The 19,222-nt window shown below is 50.2% G+C and overlaps 1 protein-coding gene across 1 annotated transcript; it reads left to right on the top strand.

The window, feature by feature from the left end:
• The first annotated feature begins 761 nt into the window (after window positions 1-761).
• Window positions 762-3,433, top strand: LOC133890077 (putative glucan endo-1,3-beta-glucosidase GVI). The gene is made up of 2 exons (XM_062330525.1): window positions 762-1,061; window positions 2,200-3,433. Exons 1-2 carry the CDS (start codon window positions 1,007-1,009, stop codon window positions 3,162-3,164), a joined length of 1,020 nt encoding a protein of 339 aa, XP_062186509.1. The 5' UTR covers window positions 762-1,006; the 3' UTR covers window positions 3,165-3,433.
• The last annotated feature ends 15,789 nt before the right edge of the window (window positions 3,434-19,222 follow it).

Below are 19,222 nucleotides of genomic sequence, written 5' to 3'. Positions count from 1 at the left end.
GCATATAAATGGAGCATTGCAAATGAACTCACTTTTTCACCAAGTAACCTAGGGTTGAAAATAATTTTAAAAATTATTACGCCATATGAGAGGAATATTAGTGAATTTTCTCAGATTTTTTAGAATTTATTTGAGGCCTTAAAAATTACTAGAATTTCTAAAAGTAATTATTTTTGGAGTTTTTATTTTAAAACCTAGATGGGGTATTGAGTTGAATCCTTTTAAATTGGATTCATCATGACTTATAGGACATACAGAAAAAGTTTCATAAATTTTAGAGTACGGCAACTCTACTGCTCAAATAGAGAAAGCGGGAGGAGAATATTGAAACGGCTGAAAACACTGTTCATCCGTGAAAATACTGTTTATCTGAGTCACGCAATTTACGCCACCCAATTTTGCGTGATTTAGGCTGCCATATTGAACCCACGTGTAAAGGCGCCGGAGTTTCTGCCAGCGTGGCTATTTTGGTCACGCCAATGAATATAGCGTGACTATGTTGGGGAGTTACGTCAGATTTTTGGTGTGATAAAATGGAACAGTTTCTGAAAATTTAGATTTCGACATACTATTATTAAAATATTAGTTTTAAAAAAGGTTAAAATAAAAAAAAATGTCGAACCATGGAGGGGAGGTGGGCTCGGGGAGGGGAGGGATCAGGGAGCGAGAGGAGCGGAACCGATGCGGTGCGAGACGAAGCGGAAGCAGAAGAGGCGTTGGATTGCGGGTGGACGGAGGAGCGGGAGCAGACCACGCGGACGTGCAGTTCCATCAGGCATCAACCGCATCGCGGCTCACGTAAGCACGTAGACGTTCAGGTAGGCCGCACGGCCCCACCAGCGCGCATCTATAGGGTCGTGGCCCTTCGGTGGTTGCTGCGCTTCGCAGGACCTGCCCTTATATATAGAGCACACCACAGGAGGAAGAGACGTAGGGCTCGGAGGAAAGAGATCGAGATATTTGCAGAGAAGCTTGTGCTGCTGCAAGCCTGAAGAGCGTAGTCGAGATGGCTGCTCTGTGGATTGCCGCCTGCAGCTTGTTGCTCTGGTCGTCGTTCTCAGGTGAGCCAATGTTTACTGGTCGATTGATTGCTGATTTCTTGACGCTGACGTGTGAGTTTGAGTTTTGTTCACGCTTAATCTGTCCGTCTATCTGTCGGTATAGTTAATAAGCTGTTTGCTCTGCATGTCGTCTTCTCGATGTTCATAAACTGTCTATATAGCTCATTTCTCCTTCGAGAAATTTAAGAAACAGGGCAATGGTTACATAGGCAAAATCTCTTCCAAGTTGGTAATCCTTGCATATGTCAGATGTTCTTACTGCAAATTGCTTTCCCTTTTTCGTTTTGTACGAAAGGGGAAGGAGTTCTGCCGATGCATTAAAGATTGCTGTTTGCTTTCTCTTTCCTTTTTCTTTCACGGGAGCTGTTCTTCTTTGGAAAAGCTTTTGGCGTGGATTGTTAGCCCTACGGTTTCTTCGATCTGGCTCTGTTTTTCTTACCTATCCATCTTTGCTTTGCATCCCAGTCCAGAAATAGCATTGCCAATAATCTGTGAAATTTTTTCATTCAGTTTACTCGTCAATGTTTGCTGTTGCAGGTGGTTGCTTTATCTGCTTGTTCTTCACGTTAGTGCATGGTCGGATTCTCTTTTCTAATCTTCTTGACTAATGGTCTCCATGGATAAGCTGGGCATGGTTGGTTTCTGTACGGTTTATTGTTGCCATCTTCGTTCCCCTGTCAATCTGCAGATACTTCTGTCTTGTTTCAATTATATATGTTAGTGAAACGTCAGCAAATTAAACTATAGTCCCTCATGGAGAGGTAACCTAATGTTAGGTTATAGTACAATGAACGCCTTAATTGCCGATAGTCACAAAGGAGCGATCAAAAGTTATTTCAGTATGTGCACCTTCCATTTTGAAGTTACCCTTTTTCTGGAAGAAAGGTAAGGAATCCGAAGAATCCACCTACATTTTGCAAGAAATCTCTCGTAAAGTTGGTAAGTACTAGATTAAAAGAAGGTAAGAAAAAGATAAACCAATGATGAATCTAATCCATCTATTGTAATTCCTTTTCCTTTTGAGTTACAACAGGTTCAAAGACCCAACACTCGAATTACTGCATGCATGGTTACTAAGAAAGAGACTCTCCATGACGATCGCTTCTTCTGTGCTTACTGTTCGTGTGCTCTCGTGTAGGAGTTGAAGGCATTGGCGTGAACTATGGCATGATCGCCAACAACCTCCCGTCCCCGGACAAGGTCATCGCCCTGTACAAGGCCAAGAACATCACCGACGTCCGGCTGTTCCACCCGGACACCACCGTCCTCACCGCGCTCCGCGGCTCGGGCCTCGGCGTCGTACTCGGCACGCTCAACGAGGACCTCGCCCGCCTAGCCTCCGACGCCTCGTTCGCCGCGACCTGGGTCCAGTCCTACGTGCAGCCATTCGCGGGAGACGTCCGCTTCCGCTACATCACCGCGGGCAACGAGGTCATCCCCGGGGACGACGCCGAGCGCGTCCTCCCGGCGATGCGGAACCTGGAGTCCGCGCTATTGGCCGCGGGGCTCAGTGTGCCGGTCACGACGGCCGTGGCGACGGCCGTGCTTGGGTCCTCGTACCCGCCGTCGCAGGGCGCGTTCTCCGAGGCGGCGCTGCCATCGGTCGGGTCGATCGTGTCCTTCCTGGCGTCCAGGTCCACGCCGCTGCTCGTGAACATGTACCCGTACTTCGCCTACTCCGCCGATCCGTCGTCGGTGCGGCTCGACTACGCGCTCCTGTCGTCATCGGGGGACACGCCGGCCGTGACGGACGGCGGGTTGGTGTACACGAACATGTTCGACGCCATCTTGGACGCGGTGCACGCGGCGGTGGAGAGAGCTGGCGCGCAGGGCCTGGAGCTGGTGGTGTCGGAGACCGGGTGGCCGTCGGGCGGCGGCGGCGCCGGCGCCAGCGTGGAGAACGCGGCGGCGTACAACAACAACCTGGTGCGGCACGTCGGGCGCGGCACCCCGCGGCGGCCCGGGAAGGCCGTGGAGACGTACATCTTCGCCATGTTCAACGAGAACCAGAAGCCGCAGGGCGTCGAGCAGCACTTCGGGCTGTTCGAGCCGGACATGAGCGAGGTCTACCACGTCGACTTCTCGGCGGGATCTTCTTCTTAGACGAGGCGAGCGAGGACACCGCGGGGACCATGGACGCGAGTTATCATGATATAGTACTAGTAGCAACCACCAGCAGTTCGTTGAATTGAATAGTAGAATCGGCAATGGTTAGTGCACATATGAGTGCACTTGAAGCATGCATGATGCATCGCATCACTACACCGCATATAGTTTGAGCTTTTGAACAAATTTTATGTCCCCTCGATTCATACCTACTTCGTGGTGCAGTCTTTCGCCTTTTGCATTTCGATAACACCACATAATCCTCACTGCAGAAGTGTGTGCTTTCTTGGTTTATTCCCTTGCTTCACATTTACGAATTACATGCTCCAATCACACTGAAAGTCTGGAGAAGACTTTCAGTGTGGCAATATTAAGAAGAAAATTTTATAGGATCTTTCACAGAAAGATCTCTACGAGATTCTGATTCATATCATCTTTCTCTGATTCAACGGCTAGCACGTACAACTGAGAGAAAGAAAAAGAATACGTGATATACATAAAAGTGAAAAAATTTATGAGATTTTAATTCTATAAAATTTCCATCCGTAACATTGTGTTCGATACAGGCGACATGATAGCTTGAAATACCTTCCGTTCCTACCCGGGTAACTGGGCTGTTAGATTAAATGGGCCTGAGTTGGGCACCTGGGCTGGGCCACAGGCTGGCAAGCGTACTCGCGTCGTCTTCTACTTCTTCTCCTTCTTCGCCGAGGTCGTGGACGTCCTGATGGCTGATGCCACCAGCCTACCACACGCGCAACAGCACAACTGCACATGCCTCCGTCCTGATGACGATGTCTCACGGTTACTCAGTCGCGTTGGCTCATCCCTCCGACTGAGAGAATCGAACCACACTACTGCCTGCTGGTTCTTGCTCTTGTACCGGACGCTGCTAAAGTCGAGTGGTGTAACTGATGTCTGAATCTGATGAAGTAACTGACGGGTACAATTCTGGTACCCTGGACGAGCCATTTTCGAGCTGCGGTGAAAGGATCAGGGACGAACGGGAGGCGGACAGCCGAACGAAGAATGCTGCAAGCTCTGCCCTGCGAGCACAGGCTGAAAGCCTGCTGCTTCCCTCTTTTCGAGGCAAGTACGGAAGGGGGCAACTACCAAGTACTCAACGCTGTCGCCCAGTCGACATCTCCAGCTTTATCGGGACGAATGGGAGATTTTGGAATTCCTTGTTCAAAAACGAAGAATCCAGATTTTGCAGTACAAAACTCCACAATTCCATACGCCTTTAGCTTAGTTTAGGTCATGTTTATTTTAGCTCGCAGATCATGAATGTTTATTTTAGCTCGCAGATCATGAATGGTGATTCTAATCCGTAAGTTAAAATAAACAGATAGATTTTGTAATCTAGCTTTAATAATTCAATCTTTAAATTATAATAATTTAATAATCTATCTTCTATTAACTTATATAGATTATGCAATCTAGATTTTATAATCTCACACTATTGTAGTGGAGACCCATGAATGACTATAGCTTTTCACTCGGGTTTCATGTCATTGCCAGCTCGGCTTTTCTGCCATGGTCTAGACAATTTTGAACGTGGGTATTTTTTTTATAGAGGGAGTTGCTATTTTTGTTTAAATTCCGTGTTTCAAACGTGGCCTTGGCGTATTGTTCTTCGTTTTCTTTAAAAAGATTAGTTTACGAGGTAGTGGTCCATTATCTCTCCGATCTTCCTGATGGTTGTGAACTTGCAATCACAATTTCCTTCTGCTGTACGATGTACCAGAAGTTCTCAACAGATCAACGAAAGTACCTGGGGGAAGCTGGGCTCAATTTGACGAGGACTATTATTGTGCGAATAGAAATATACTACCCAGATAAGGGCGCTACACCACACCCGTACAGGTTGTTGCATCATCTAATTTTTTTTTATTTTTACATTCACAGATCACGATACAGAATTACGATATAAGAAAAGTTATATGGAACAGCAATATAACGCTACACTGATAGCATCAAGTGCTAATATACATTCTAGTTGGTACAATTGTATTACTGCTGGTTTTAAGAAAGAATCAGCAATGATAATGAGTTATCATAGCCGGTTTGTTAAAAAATCAGCAAATTACTACCTGTTTTTTAATACTAGCTAGTGTGATCACTCCAAATTTTATTTCCAATGCAAATTTTCTCTCGATTGCCGCATCCAGTTCTCTCTCCCTTATCTCTTTTGTGCTTCTTTCTGTCCAATGGCGTGCAGCAGAGCCTAGCAGCAAGCGTCGGCCCTCTCCTCTCGCGATGGCTCTCCTCCCGTGGCGGGTCCGCATCAGTCCTCCTCGCATGGTGGGTACGTGCTGGCCCTCTCCTCCTGCAGTGGAGCTCCCGCGCCGATTCTCCTCCCGTGGTGGGTCCGACCAGCCCTCTCCTCTCGTGTCGGTTCTATGTCAACGTTCTCCTCTACGGTGCCCTCGCCTCTCACGCGCCGGCCCTCTCCTCCCATGGCGGGTCCGTGCGGGGCGGCACAACCTGGCGATGACGTTGGCGAGGGAGGCAAGGAAGAAGTGCTTGGGGCGGAGCGCGCTGGCTGAGAGCATACGGCGGAGGAACGGTAGCATGACCTCGGAGGTCCGAGCGGGCTCCTCCGAGCGACGTGGGTGGGCTTCTCCAAGCGACGCCGACGAGTTTAGGCGGGTCCAGGGCGCAAGCGAGGTCGATTACGGTGGCCTCAGATTTGTGTTTGGATTGATTTGGCCTTGTATTCGAGAAGCATATGTATGAGATGAGGAGAATTGTTGTTTGGTCGTGAGTTGAGTCGATTCGATGTGAGTTGTATTCGTGTGGATGGGATGAATTGGTCTGTGCTTGTGTTCGAGTCAGTCTAAAGTGGTAGGAGGAGGTAGTGAGTTTTCTTGGGCCGGCGACGGGAGTTCGTCAAGAAAGGTGCTGGAACTTTCAAGCATATGTGTTCGAGGAGCATATGTATGAGATGAGACAATTTGTTGTTTGGTTGTGTATTAAGTTGATTCAATTGTGAGTTGTATTCGTGTGGATGGGATGAATCGGTATGTGCTTGTGTTTGAGTCGGTTTGAAGTGGTAGGAGGAGGTAGTGAGTTTTTTTTGTCTATAGCTGGAGTTCGCTGAGAGAGGTGTTGGAATTTTCTAGGCTTCACGCGAGATGGGAACTAGCGCCGGGGCCAGAGCCCACATGTCAGGGATGGTGCTACATGAGCTACAGTGCATGATGCTCCGGGGAGCACGTATTTTCTGGCCGCATAGTATACAGTATATATTAGTTGTACGATACACAAGACCCATGTGAATTAGATAAAAAAATTCACTTAGCACTACTCACATAGAGTAACAAAAACAAATAGAAGGTACGAACTCCTCGAAAAAAACAGGGAAGACACTTACTACTCGCAAAAAAAATGGATTATAATAATTCACGATTTTTTATTTATCAAGTGCTCAATACATGATAAAAAAATGATTGAAAATTTATGACGATATTAAACCAGGCAGCACGACCAAGGGCGGATTTAACCGAGCGCTGCTGGAGCCCCCTATAGCTTCCCAGCCAAACGAGCCTCTCCTTAATTTTTTTTATAAATTACATAAAACTATAAGTATTATAATATTTATAATATAAACCTACAAATATTTTGACTAGTAATAAGCTACAAGTATTGTATACTAATTTCACATAAAATATGATTTTAATTATATTCACCAAAAAAATGATCTTTTGTTTCTTAAAAATCTTAGAACTTTTTATAAGTATTTCATAATCCATGTGAACCCATTTTAATTGAATTTACCTAAAAAGTCTATGTAGAATTTAAACTAAAATCCATACGAAATACTACTTTTATAACTCATAACAATTATTAGGCCTCAAATAAAATCCCAAAAATATGAGAAATTCACTAATAATCTTATTATAAGACGGAATAATTTCTAAAATTATTTTTAGTACTATGTTATATAATGAAAAATTGAGTTCCTTTGTAAGTATATAAATGGAACATTACAAAGGAACTCATTTTTTACCATATAATCTAGTACTGAAAATAATTTTAGAAATTAGTACATCATATAAGAACAATATTAGTGAATTTTATGATATTTTTTAGAATTCATTTTAGGCCCTACCAATTGTTAGGAGTTAGTATAAAAGTAGCTTTTTTAATAATTTTAGTTTAAATTCTAGACATGTTTTTTGTGTGTAAATCATATTAAAATGGTTTGCACATGGATTATGGAACATGTACACAAAGTTCTAGAATTTGTTGGAGAAACATAAAAACTATTTTTGGGTGAATCTAATTAAAATCGGATTTTATGTGAAATTAGTGTACAATACTTGTAGCTTTGTGTACTAGTCACAATATTTGTAGTTTCATGGTACAAATGACAATGATTTGGTAGCTCCCGCCGCCAGATCCACCTCCACCGACCATCGTCGCACTAATCCGACTCCACTGAGCTATTGTCGTGATGCCCCCACTCGACACTGCCCAACCGGTGGTCCTCCATCTCCCACAGCTGACGGCGTCCCCGCCGCCTTGCTGCCCCACCCCCACATCCACCATCACCGCCAAGCCAACTTGCTACCACCGGTCGTCCCTCTAATCCTGCTGAACTCTGGTGAAACCCCAGAACCCTGACCTCTCGGTTGCACGGAGCTTGTTGGAGAGGGAGTAGATCAGGGCGGATCTCGTCAGAGATGAAGAAGTTGGGGGCGAATCTCATTGGAATCAGAGAAGAGAGGAAGAACGAGGAAGAGAAAAATCGAGTGAGAGAGAGGGAAGAAAAACTCGAGTGAGGGAGAGGGAAGAAAAATCGAGTGAGGTATAGCAATCCCTAAGGGCCCATTTGGATCGAGGAATTAGTACAAATTGAAATCATATTACAGGCCCGACCTGTTTGGATCCACTATGGAAATGGAAAACGTGATTCCAGCCCCTTCCATGGGAGCTCATCGATACTTACAGAGGATTCCTGACTGGAAAAAACGGAAAACTCAATTCCATCTCATCCTGTTCGCTCTCACTCGACCCTGACGCGGCGACTCCTCTTCCTCGGGTCACTTCCCACTGCCGCCGCTGGGCGCATCTCTGTTGATGTCCTCCTCCACTGTATTACGGATACTTCTTCCTCCTCCTCGACCAACCTCACCATTGGTTTCTTCCTCTAGATTGCATTGTAGTCACTTCTGGTGGGTGCTCTCGCCAGATCCGAAGGCGTGAAAGGACAATGATGCTGCTTAGAGGGGGTGAATAGGCGTGTCGGTGACACGGAAACCAGGGGTCCTCGAGTCCCGAGGCCAGGACAGCAGAGTGCCATGTGGCGCCCTCCATCGGAGATTATCTCCCCGAGGTCTGAGAAGACTAAGTCCCCGGAGAGGGTGCTCGGGGCCATGAACAGTAGTCCCCGAGTACTCGAGTTCCCCGATGACCTGAGAAGGCTGAGTTCCGGGAGAGGGTACTCGGGGTCATGAACAGTGGTCCCCGAGCACCCGAGTTCCCCGATGACAAGAGCAGTCAAGTTCCGGGAGAGAGTGCTCGGGGCCGTGAACAGTGGCCCTCGAGCACCGAAGTTCCTCGAGGACCCGAGCAATCAAATTCCGGGAGAGAGTGCTCGGGGTCGTGAACAATGGTCCCCGAGCACCCGAGTTCCCTGAGGACCAAGAGAGGGCATATTCGGGAGAGAGTGCTTGGGGCTGTGAACAGTAGTCTCCGAGCACTCACAGCTCCCCGAGAGCCTGAGAAGTCCTTCGTCGGTGGTCCCTACAGGGGCTCAGCGGTGAGGTGTCAACTGGTGAGAGACCCGATGCTGCATTTAAGAGGGCGCGTAGCTTGTCACTTCCAACCACTCCCCCCACGCTTGCTGTCAGTCCCTACCACAGTCTGGCAGGGAGGCGTGGGGATATTTAATGCGTGGGTCCCATCGTGCGTCATCCGGCACACCTCGGGATAACGTCTCAGGGCTCGAGGCATAACGCTTGCCGCTTTGCTGTGTCAGACTTTCTCTGATCGGGCGGGCACGCGGGGCTGCTCGGTGGCTGCCCAGCGGGCCCTCCCCGCTGCATCCGCTGAAAAGCGGAATGATGACGACGAAGACCGGACGGGGGCGCGTTTTCAACTCTCCCCATCACCTCAAGCTGCAGCCCATGATGGTTCCTTTCACCTGCATCTCATTTACTCCCATTTATTTCACGTACGAGGCGGACTCAGAATCATCCCCCCGGCCGAATCTCAAAGGGGGTCCCTCCGGATCCCTGCTTGAGGAGTTCACCCTCCGACAGCTGGCGCGCCAGGTAGGGGGTTGCATCTCTGAATCCACTTTGTTTCCTGCAGAAAAGATGGTAGGTGGACATCATCTCCAACGCACCGGCTCCAGCTCTAGCGAAGAGGTGGAGCCCATCGCTCAGGAGGCCCTAGTTTCTGCTGCTCCTCAGCAGCAGCAGCCCCGGTCCGCCCGTACGGCGCCCCCCTCTCATGGGGACAATGGTGCTGGGCCGCCTAACCCTCAGCAAGCGGCAGACACTCCTGCCGCGAGATCTACGTCCGGACAGCGCCGGGCACCGTTACGGCGCAGGCTCGCCTTCGGCGACGCGCCGCCATCCGAGAAGCCAGATACAAGCAAAGCCTGCGGCGTTATCATCAGCATCACATCCGGGCCCGGTCACTCGAGGTTGGGGATCTAGTTCTCCGACGCGCTCAATCGCGCAAAGGAAGTTCGTGTCTGTGTCTCTTGACTTAGCGGCTGCGGACTCGCGAGGGCTCGGGGGCTGGACGCTCGGGTGGTCCCACTACTCATACGATGAGTGGTTGGGGCAACTTCGCTCTGGGGGGAGGAAGTCCGGGCTCGGTCCGGCTAAGTACTTCTCGGGACATCAAGCGAAAAGCAAACAATATCAAAACAAGCACAGTGGAGTTTCGATCCCAAAGAAAGGCTTCTATTATATTTCAAAAAGAACCATTCTGGAGAGGATCACTCCCATATTTACAACATTCAAAAAACAAAAAATCTAAGCTAATCCGCAGGCTCCGACGGGGGCGAGGACGCGTCGCTACTGCCGCTGCTGCTCGGTTCCGGAGCCGGCTCCCGCGTAAAGCACGCCGCCACCTCGGTGGCAACGTCCCGAACGGCTTCTCGGGCGGCCGCTTCCTCGGCCTCGACCACTCCCTACCGGACCGGCTCCAGCGAGAAGGCAGGGTCTCGGCTGCGGTAGCAGGTGAGAACGTGCTCGGCCACTGCCTGGGCCAGAGCACGCCCCTCCCGGGACGCCAGCTCCTGCACAGCCTTCGGAAGAGCCTTGAGGTGCCGGGCGATCTCTTCGAAGCCGAGGGCAATGTGGCCGATCGTCTCTTTGTCCAGCCCCTGCTCGCCCACGTTTACGTGCCCGAGCCCAGCTACCTTCACGGACTTCCGCGTCTGATGAAGGATGTCTCGTACCATCAACTTCATGTTGGTCCGCTCGGCAATGACGGTCTCGAGCTCGTCCTTCGCGATCTATAGCCGGTCCTCGAGGCTGACATCGTCGGCTGCGCTGGCAGGGACACCCCTGGTGGCCGGGGCCTCGGCTTGTGCCCGCTTCAGCTGCTCGGCCCAGGCCACGATGGCCTACTCTCGGGCGGCCAGGTTGGCCTCCCGCTTGGCCGCCGGCTCCTCTCGGGCAGTGAGGGCCGACGATGCTGAGGCAGCCTCCGCCTCGCACCACGCAATCTGCTCCTCCCGGGCATCCAGAGCCGTCGCCGTGATCTCGACGTCGGTCTCGTGGACCGTGACCTCCTCCTCCCGACGAAGGACTTCGGCGCGGCCGTGCTCGAACTCGTCGTTCCGGCAGGCTAAGTCCGCCTGGGCATACTGCACGGCCTTCTCGCGCTTGCCGACCACCTCCTCCCGAGCCAGAAGCAGCCGCTCCCGAACGAGCAGCTCCGCGGCCTGCCTCCGGGATGCCTGGTCGTGCTCGGTCGCCTACCGCTCCATGCGGCTGGCCTTCTCCTGCGCGGCGACAGCCTCATCGCGCGTCTCCTCCAATGCCTCCCGCTCCTCGGCCACCGCGCGCATTGACTTCTCATGGGTTGTGCAGGCCGAGGCGATACGAGCCTCCAAAAGCTTGCCGACCTCTTCTAGCTGCCCCCTCTCTTCAACGAGGGCGGCGTGCTCCTTGTCGAGCTCGGCTCGCTCCACCGCCACGGCCACTTCAAGCCGCTCGATAACCTCCGGGGCGCTTCCGAGCACATCCTGGAGGGGTTTTGGGGCCTGGCTTGACGGTGGCCGGGGGCTGGGTCCCCTGCGAGCCCTCTTTGCAGAGGCGCTCGGGGTCCCCGATGGCTGCCGCGCCGGCGCCACCCTTGCCGCAACCACCTCCACTGCGGCCACTCATTCCGTCCTCGGAATGCTCGGGGCGGGCTCGGACGACGCTGGCTGCTCGGGAGCGGCCACTGCCCTCGGCTCAGGGAAGGTTGGCTCCCTCGGCTTCAGGCCTGCTGGCGCGCTCGATTCTGGAGCGGGCGCGCTCGGCTTTGGAGCGGGCACGCTCGGCTCAGGAGTGGGAGCTGGCCTCAGCTCCTCTGGCTGCCTTTGGCCTCCTGCTGGGTCCTTGAGCGGCCTGAAAACAAAAAAAGTTAGTGCCTAAACCAACATCCGGGCAGACATGCTCGAGACAGAAAGGGAGCTTACGTGGACTTCGGGCCGTGGTACTGCCACCGGGACTCGGGGATTTTAAAGCTGGGGCCTGTGGCTTCGGTCCGGGCTCCGCCTTCCTCCTCCTTAGTAGAGGGCTCTGGCCCTCGGGCCGTTAAGGGGCCGCTTTGGAGCCTGTCTCCGGCGGCGGGTCGGTTCGTGCGCCAGCTGTTGTGCCGCCGGTCGGGCCCTAGTCCTCGGGATCCCGCTCCCTAGACATAGCCTCCGTCCCGGACTCTACGCCCGACGATTGGCCGCCCCGGCCACCCTCCGTCGCACCGCCCGCCGCCGGCCGTTGTCGTGGAGGTGACGGAGACGACGAGGAAGATGGCTAGGGCACGTATGATCGGGGATGCTTCCCCTTGTCCCCTTGGGCTGCCGCCCCGCCGCCTGCGACGTCCTTGCCATCGGCCTGCTGGTTGCTGCCTGCGGCGTCCCTGCGGCCTACCGCCCGTAATGTCCCTATCGCTGGTCTGCGGCCTGCCGCCCGCGGTGTCCCTGCCGTCGGTTTGCTGCCCGCTGCCTGCCTCTTCGTCCACCCTAGGGATTTGTATAGTCCTGGGGTTCCAGCGCCCCGGACGCTCCACCAGGCCCTAGGCGTCGAACTCCGGCAGGGTCGCTTGCAGTGCCACCCGGCCTGGGTCCGCGCAGAGCGCCAGCTCCTCTCAGGGCAGGACCGCCCGGGTGAGGTCCTCGACGCCGGTCACCACCCTTAGCAAGGTCGCCAGTGCTCCCTCCTCCAGGTCCCCGTCCGCATCGATGTGGGTCCTCGTGATGTCGTTCGGACCTGTGTACATCCAGGCGAAGCGGGCCTGCTCCCGCAAGGGGGCCAGACGGCGGCGCAGGTAGTCGGCCACCACCATCACCGAAGTCAGCCCCGCCCGGTGCAGGTCGTCGATGCGGTTCAGCACCGAGCGCATGCGCTCATCCTCCGCGGGGACCACCTCCCAGGTCGGCTTGTGGGGTTCCGCCGGCGTCTCAGGCAGCGTGAGGCGGTCATGGGGGCTGACGTCGACGTAGACCCAGTCCTGGCGCCAGTCATCCCATTTGCTCTGCAGCACTTGCGGAATGTAGGGTTCGCCGAGCCCGTCCCGCAACCAGAAGTTGTAGCAGCCGGCGACGTCCATGCCGGAGGATCCCCTCTTCTTCCCAGCCGCTCGTAGGACAAAAAAGTGCCGGAACAAGGCCACCGACAGTTGCACTCCCATGAACATCTCGCAGAAGTGCGCGAAGACGGCCAGGATTACCACCAAGTTTGGACTCAGGTGGACGAGCTGGATGCCGAAGGGGTCCAGCACTTGTAGGAAGAAGGTGGAGAAGGGCGGCACCAGCCTGGCGGCGACGAAGGAGACGAAGATGACAATTCGCTCCGGTCGGCGCATGGAGGGCAGAAAGCTCGTCGGTGTGACCACCGACGCCTCCCGCTGGCTGGCGGGCACCATGAGCTTGCGGACTTTCTTCGCCCCCTCCTCATTCACGATGCGCGACTCCAGCAGCACACTGTCGGAGCCCAACTTGTCCCGACGGCTGCTTCCTGCCCTCGGCATCTTTCGGGGGTGGGGAGTGTGCTGGAAGGGATGGGGGAGAGAGTGCGCTGCGGGCCGAAAGAAGGGCGAGAACTCCTGAGTGCAAGGAAGAAGAAGACAGAGGCGATGATCGCAAGAATATCGTAAGGGGCAACGGTTCGCTCCCCTCTCCTTTTTATGTCCTGGGGATTTCAAACGGCGCTTTCCGCGGTGCTTTCGGTGAGGTGCATTCCCTCGATCGGCGCGAGTGCCAAGCGAGTCTCCCTCGATCCGTGCGGTTGCCAGACGCACTATCCTCGATCCGCGTGGTTACCACGCGCGCCTCCCACCTCGTTATCACGCTCCTCGGAAGTCGAAAGGACACGCGTCCCTTCGGTTCCCCGCTGGGCCATACTAAAATCCTGGGCCAGAAAGACCAGTGCCCGAGAACAGGCCACGTGGCATCGGTGCTGGGATCGGCCTCGACGAAAACAAGGCCCCATCCGCAGTCTCTGGGCCATCGCCTACCAATGGGCCCGGGGGCTGCTGTCGGTGACACGGGAACCAAGGGTCCCCGAGTCCCGAGGCCAGGACAGCAGAGTGCCACGTAGCGCCCTCCCTCGAGGATTATCTCCCCGAGGTCCGAGAAGACCAAGTCCCGAGAGAGGGTGCTCGGGGCTATGAACAGTGGTCCCCGAGTACCCGAGTTCCTCGATGACCCGAGAAGGCCGAGTTCCGAGAGAGGATGCTCAGGGTCATGAACAGTGGTCCCCAAGCACCCGAGTTCCCCGATGACAAGAGCAGTCAAGTTCCGGGAGAGAGTGCTCGGGGCCGTGAACAGTGACCCCTGAGCACCCAAGTTCCCCGAGGACCCGAGCAGTCAAGTTCCGGGAGAGAGTGCTCGGGGTCATGAACAGTGGTCCCCGAGCACCCGAGTTCCCCGAGGACCAAGAGAGGGTATATCCGGGAGAGAGTGCTCGGGGCTGTGAACAGTAGTCTCCGAGCACTCACAGCTCCCCGAGGGCCTGAGAAGTCCTTCGCCGGTGGTCCCTACAGGGGCTCAGCGGTGAGGTGTCAACTGGTGAGAGGCTCGATGCTGCATTTAAGAGGGTGCGTGGCTTGTCACTTCCAACCACTCTCCCCACGCTTGCTGTCAGTCGCTGCCACGGTCTGGCAGGGAGGTGTGGGGACATTTAATGCGCGGGTCCTATCGCGTCATCTGGCGTGCCTCGGGATAACGTCGCAGGGCTCGAGGCATAACGCCTGCCGCTCTACTGTGTCAGACTTGCTGTGACCGGGCGGGCACGCGGGGCTGCTCGGTGGCTGCTCGGCGAGGCCTCCCCGCTGCATCCACTGAAAAGTGGAATGATGACGACGAAGACCGGACGGGGGCGCGTTTTCAACTCTCCCCGTCACCTCAAGCTGCAGCTCATGATGGTTGATTTCCATTTATGGCGCCTTGGAACTTGCGTCAATCCTTTCTGGGCACGCCACCCGCCCCGCCGGGTATAAAAGAGGGGCGGGCTCCCCGGAGACGAAGACAGAGAGATGAGTCTGGAGAACACACTGAATGAACTCGAACGACAACGACGGAAGAAGCACGAAGCTCTAGACTTAGACAAACATTCTTGTAACACAGTAGATCCTCAGAGAGACATTCTCAGAGCATTTATAGTATACACACAGGAGTAGGGTATTACGCTCAGTGCGGCTCGAACCTGTCTAAAAATCCCCTAAGCATTTACCTCCACCTGCATCTCATTTACTCCCATTTATTTCATGTACGAGACGGACTCAGAATCATCCCCCGGCCGAATCTCAAAGGGGGTCCCTCCGGATCCCTGCTTGAGGAGTTCACCCTCTGACAAGACGTTTTTCCAAAAATTCGTCCCCTTTTTCTGTTGGTCTAAACTTGCAGCGGAATATAAACTAACGGATTTTTCACAAGCGAAAAACTTAAATATGCTAGGCTCAAATAGTGTATAATCACACTAAAGAAGTGTGAAAGTTACAATCCTAGGGTGACAAAAATTATTCAATTCTAACAAAAGATATGAAAAAAATATTAATTGAAAAATGCTGAAAACACTGTTCACCAAAGTATTCGGGTTAATCCGGATACTCCGGATTGTACAGTTCCGGAACCTTCGGGTAAATCAGGAATCTCTGGGTTCTGTACAGCGCCTAAAGAGTTCTAGCTCAAACCAAATGAAATCGTGTGTTCCAAGTGATAATTCCAAGTAAATTCATGGAGAACCTACAATCAAATTCACACGAGCAAGTAGATTGAGCAATATGTATAAATACTGAGTAAGAACACAAGAACGAATAAACAAAAGAGGAGACACAATGATTGTTTCCCGAAGTTCGGACACCTCCTCTAGAGGTTACTATATTTCTGTTGAGGGGCTTGATCACACTTGAGCTGGGTCTTTCTCAACCATTTTCCTCTTCAAGATCGATCACACTTGAGCTTGGCTTCCACTCTTGATTTCTTCTCTTGCGGAGACAAAATTGAAGCCTTTACAAACTTCCCGCGGCACACCACAATCTTGGGTGCTCGCCGGCGACGCCTAGCCGCCTAGGAGCTCAAAGCTCCAAGAGTAACAAACGCGATGATGAACTTCTTGCCGATGAACTCGAGTGCTCAAGAATGGATTTTAGCTTACTTGCACTTAATCTTCCAATCTCTCAATCCAATTCACTTTTCTTCTCAAATCTCACACTAAAATGGAGTGGGAAGGAGTTCTTTTAGCTCTAAAATTTTCTCTTTCGTGCCCTTTCAGTAGCCCCAAAGTATGGGGATGAGGGGGTATAAATACCCAACCCCCCAAAACTAGCCGTTACAGTATTTTTTATTGACCCGGAGTATCTGGGTAAGGTAAAGAAGGCAAAACCGAGCACTCAGACTCGGAACCTCACCCGGAATATCCAGGTCAACCCGGAGTATCCGGGCCAACTAAAAAGTCCCAAACCGAGACCTCTCCCCGGAATCTCACCTGGAGACTCCAGACAACCCAGATAATTTGGGTTAACCCGAAATATCCAGATTCAACTCCGCTGACATTCGAAAAACGACGATAACTTTTGACCCGAATTCCGATTTTGACGATTTTGAACTCTATGGAAAGCTTATTCATAGGGCTACACATCCTAACTGAATTCATGACTAAAACACATTGGATCAAATTAAAAATACTCCAAAACCCAATTTGAACATTTCCACACTTTTCACACCGGGATTTTTAAAAGGAACTCTCACTTGGGTTCGGTTAGAAACTCTTGAGCACTGAGATACGACAATTAGCCCTACATCGCATCCCTCTTAATAGTGTGGCATACCTATACTCAAATTCAAAGATAAAACTCGTTTGAATCACTTTGAACCTTTGAATAACTTTTGAGTACTGTTTCTTTCATTTAACCTTGAGGGTTGCCAACTTTCATATAATCTTCATTCTATCTCTTCTTGATTCTTCATATGATTGATGTGAATCATTCATAGGTTTCTATGGCTACACATGGTCCGTTGGCGTAAAGCCTTTACTCGCTCTTCACCACCGTCTTTGTCCTTCGGCGCAAAGTCATTTGCTTACCCTTCACCATGGATGGTCCATTGTAGCCGAATCTTGCTTACCCTTCACCGTCTTGCTATAGAAAATCACTTTGTATTCGACATCTTCAAGCAATTCACTTTATCAAATATGGAGTCCACTCTTGTTCTTTAATTTTGGCATATATGATTTTAATTCAACTTATGTCTTCTTATAGATCCTAACCCTATCTCACTCCTAAGCACAAAATACATGGATTAGTTCATAAAACCTAATTGACAACTTTTATACCTTAAGTTACTTGATCTCCACACGTAACTTATTAGCCTTCATGCATATTGTCAATCTTCATATAGAACCTAAACCTACTTATTCTTAAGCATATAGCACACGAGTTAGTTCATAAAACTCCATTGACAATGTCATACCTTTAGTTAATTGATCTCCACAAGTTACTTAGTCTTCAAGTTTATTGCCAATCTTATTGAGCTTTTCTTTCTCCTTATGGGCATCACTAAGAGCCTAATAAAAATGATGCATTTCTTTTGTTCTCATGACATTTCTCAATAAATTCATGATTCATCACTTATGCATCTCCTATGAAATAACCTAGAGCTTATTTATCTTGATGCATTTTCAATCTCTCCATTCATTTATAGTTCATGTATATCTCTCAATGCATTATATAACAAGCTACTGACAAACTCAACATCATTGTTAGTCTATAGGTATTGTCATTAATTACTAAAATCACACATACAAGCTAGATGCACTTTTAAGGCGGTGAGTATGGGATACAACCACAAGCGCTTTGGATTACGTGTATCATTGTCATAGATGTCCGTTTGGTGTCTATGGTTGATGAATACATGGGGCCTAATGGTAGCTTGGCTGTTGTTGATTTGTAGTGGTTTTGGGTATAGAAGCAAACCATGTTTGTGCCTTCAGATAAATATCAAATTACTTAGTCCTATGCTTGAATCCACCTCGAAATTTCTAGTTGTGCTGCTGTGACATGCTATCGTGCCTATGGATTAGCTGGAAAATTTTTGTGTGCATATGTTTTTCGGGCGTGGCTACAAGTATGAGCATGTGATCTGGTTAGACATGTAAGAGATGTAGAGTTTATTGGCTTCTGAATCTTGATTTTTTTTTTTATGTTAATAGTCTCCTCCTCCTAGCATGAGTGTTGCGGCATGCTTTAAGTACTCATTGTGAAAATGTGATGCATTCGGAACGCATTATAATAGAATCGATAGATTGTCTCGAACTCGAAGTCATTTTTATGTCTGCTTTACTGGTTGATGCAGTGAGTGGTTTCTGGTAATTTTTCACTTTTCAGCGAGCCAAATAGTGCCCAATAGATAAGCTTGATATGATGTATACTTCTGTGATGTTCTGAATACATCTAAAATAGCACCGAGAGTTAATGGAATATGATTGTCTTTGGTCTTATTGTCATGTACCAAAATTGATAATCTTCCCTTCTTTTCGTGTTCCAAACTGCAGTTGTACTCGTTTTTTCATGTACCAAATTAGTAGTTCAGTTGTAGAATTTACATGCAAGAGACATTGATTCCTCAGCTAGCCTTTCAAGATACTCAGACTTGCAATTTACATAATTTATAAAGAAAGATCCTACCGTACATACTTCAACAGAATAGCTACGTGGGATTGGAAAACTAAAAGTTGTTTGGTACTTGTATAATTTTTTAGTTTTAGAATGTAACTTGCCACTTCAAATAACAGATGTATTCATGTTTTCATTGCAGAAAACATGCAAGTTGCAGTTGGTCACAAGTACAAGGTTGTGAAAATTTGGGATTCAATAAGTCTGATGTATTGCAAAGATCATTGTATTGAGGAGACTCTAAGGAAAGCAGCTGAGAGTTCAAAGAGATGGTTGCACCGAATGAGTTGAAATGTTGAAAGAAGATGGGACAAAAGCTCCTACAATCTTGTTGAATTGTTGAAAGAAGATGGGCCAAATGCTCCTACAATCGAATGAGTTGCTGCACTGAAGGAGATACCCAGGTTGGATGATGATACACTAGAGTTTTGTTTTATATTCTTGCTTCTAGTGAGCGCAAAGTGTTTGTTGGCACTTCCAATGGAAGCCGAAAGAAAGAATTGATGTGAGCAAAGTACTTCTCTTTCTTTTATGGTGATTTATAATTGTGTTTACCCAGAAATATAATTATAACAGTAGGCTTCAACTCAACTTTATTCAATAGAGTGGAAAAACTTAAGGACTGAGAGAGCATGAGAGAGGGAGAGAAAGAGAATGTAGAGAGAGGAGGAAGGGAGTTTATTTAGCTCTATAATTTATTCGTGTATAGA

Source organism: Phragmites australis, chromosome 1, assembly GCF_958298935.1.
Source record: "Phragmites australis chromosome 1, lpPhrAust1.1, whole genome shotgun sequence".
NCBI classification, from domain to species: Eukaryota; Viridiplantae; Streptophyta; class Magnoliopsida; order Poales; family Poaceae; genus Phragmites; species Phragmites australis.
The sequence above is the reverse complement of the archived record's forward strand: the minus strand, read 5'-3'. Positions and strand labels throughout refer to the sequence as shown.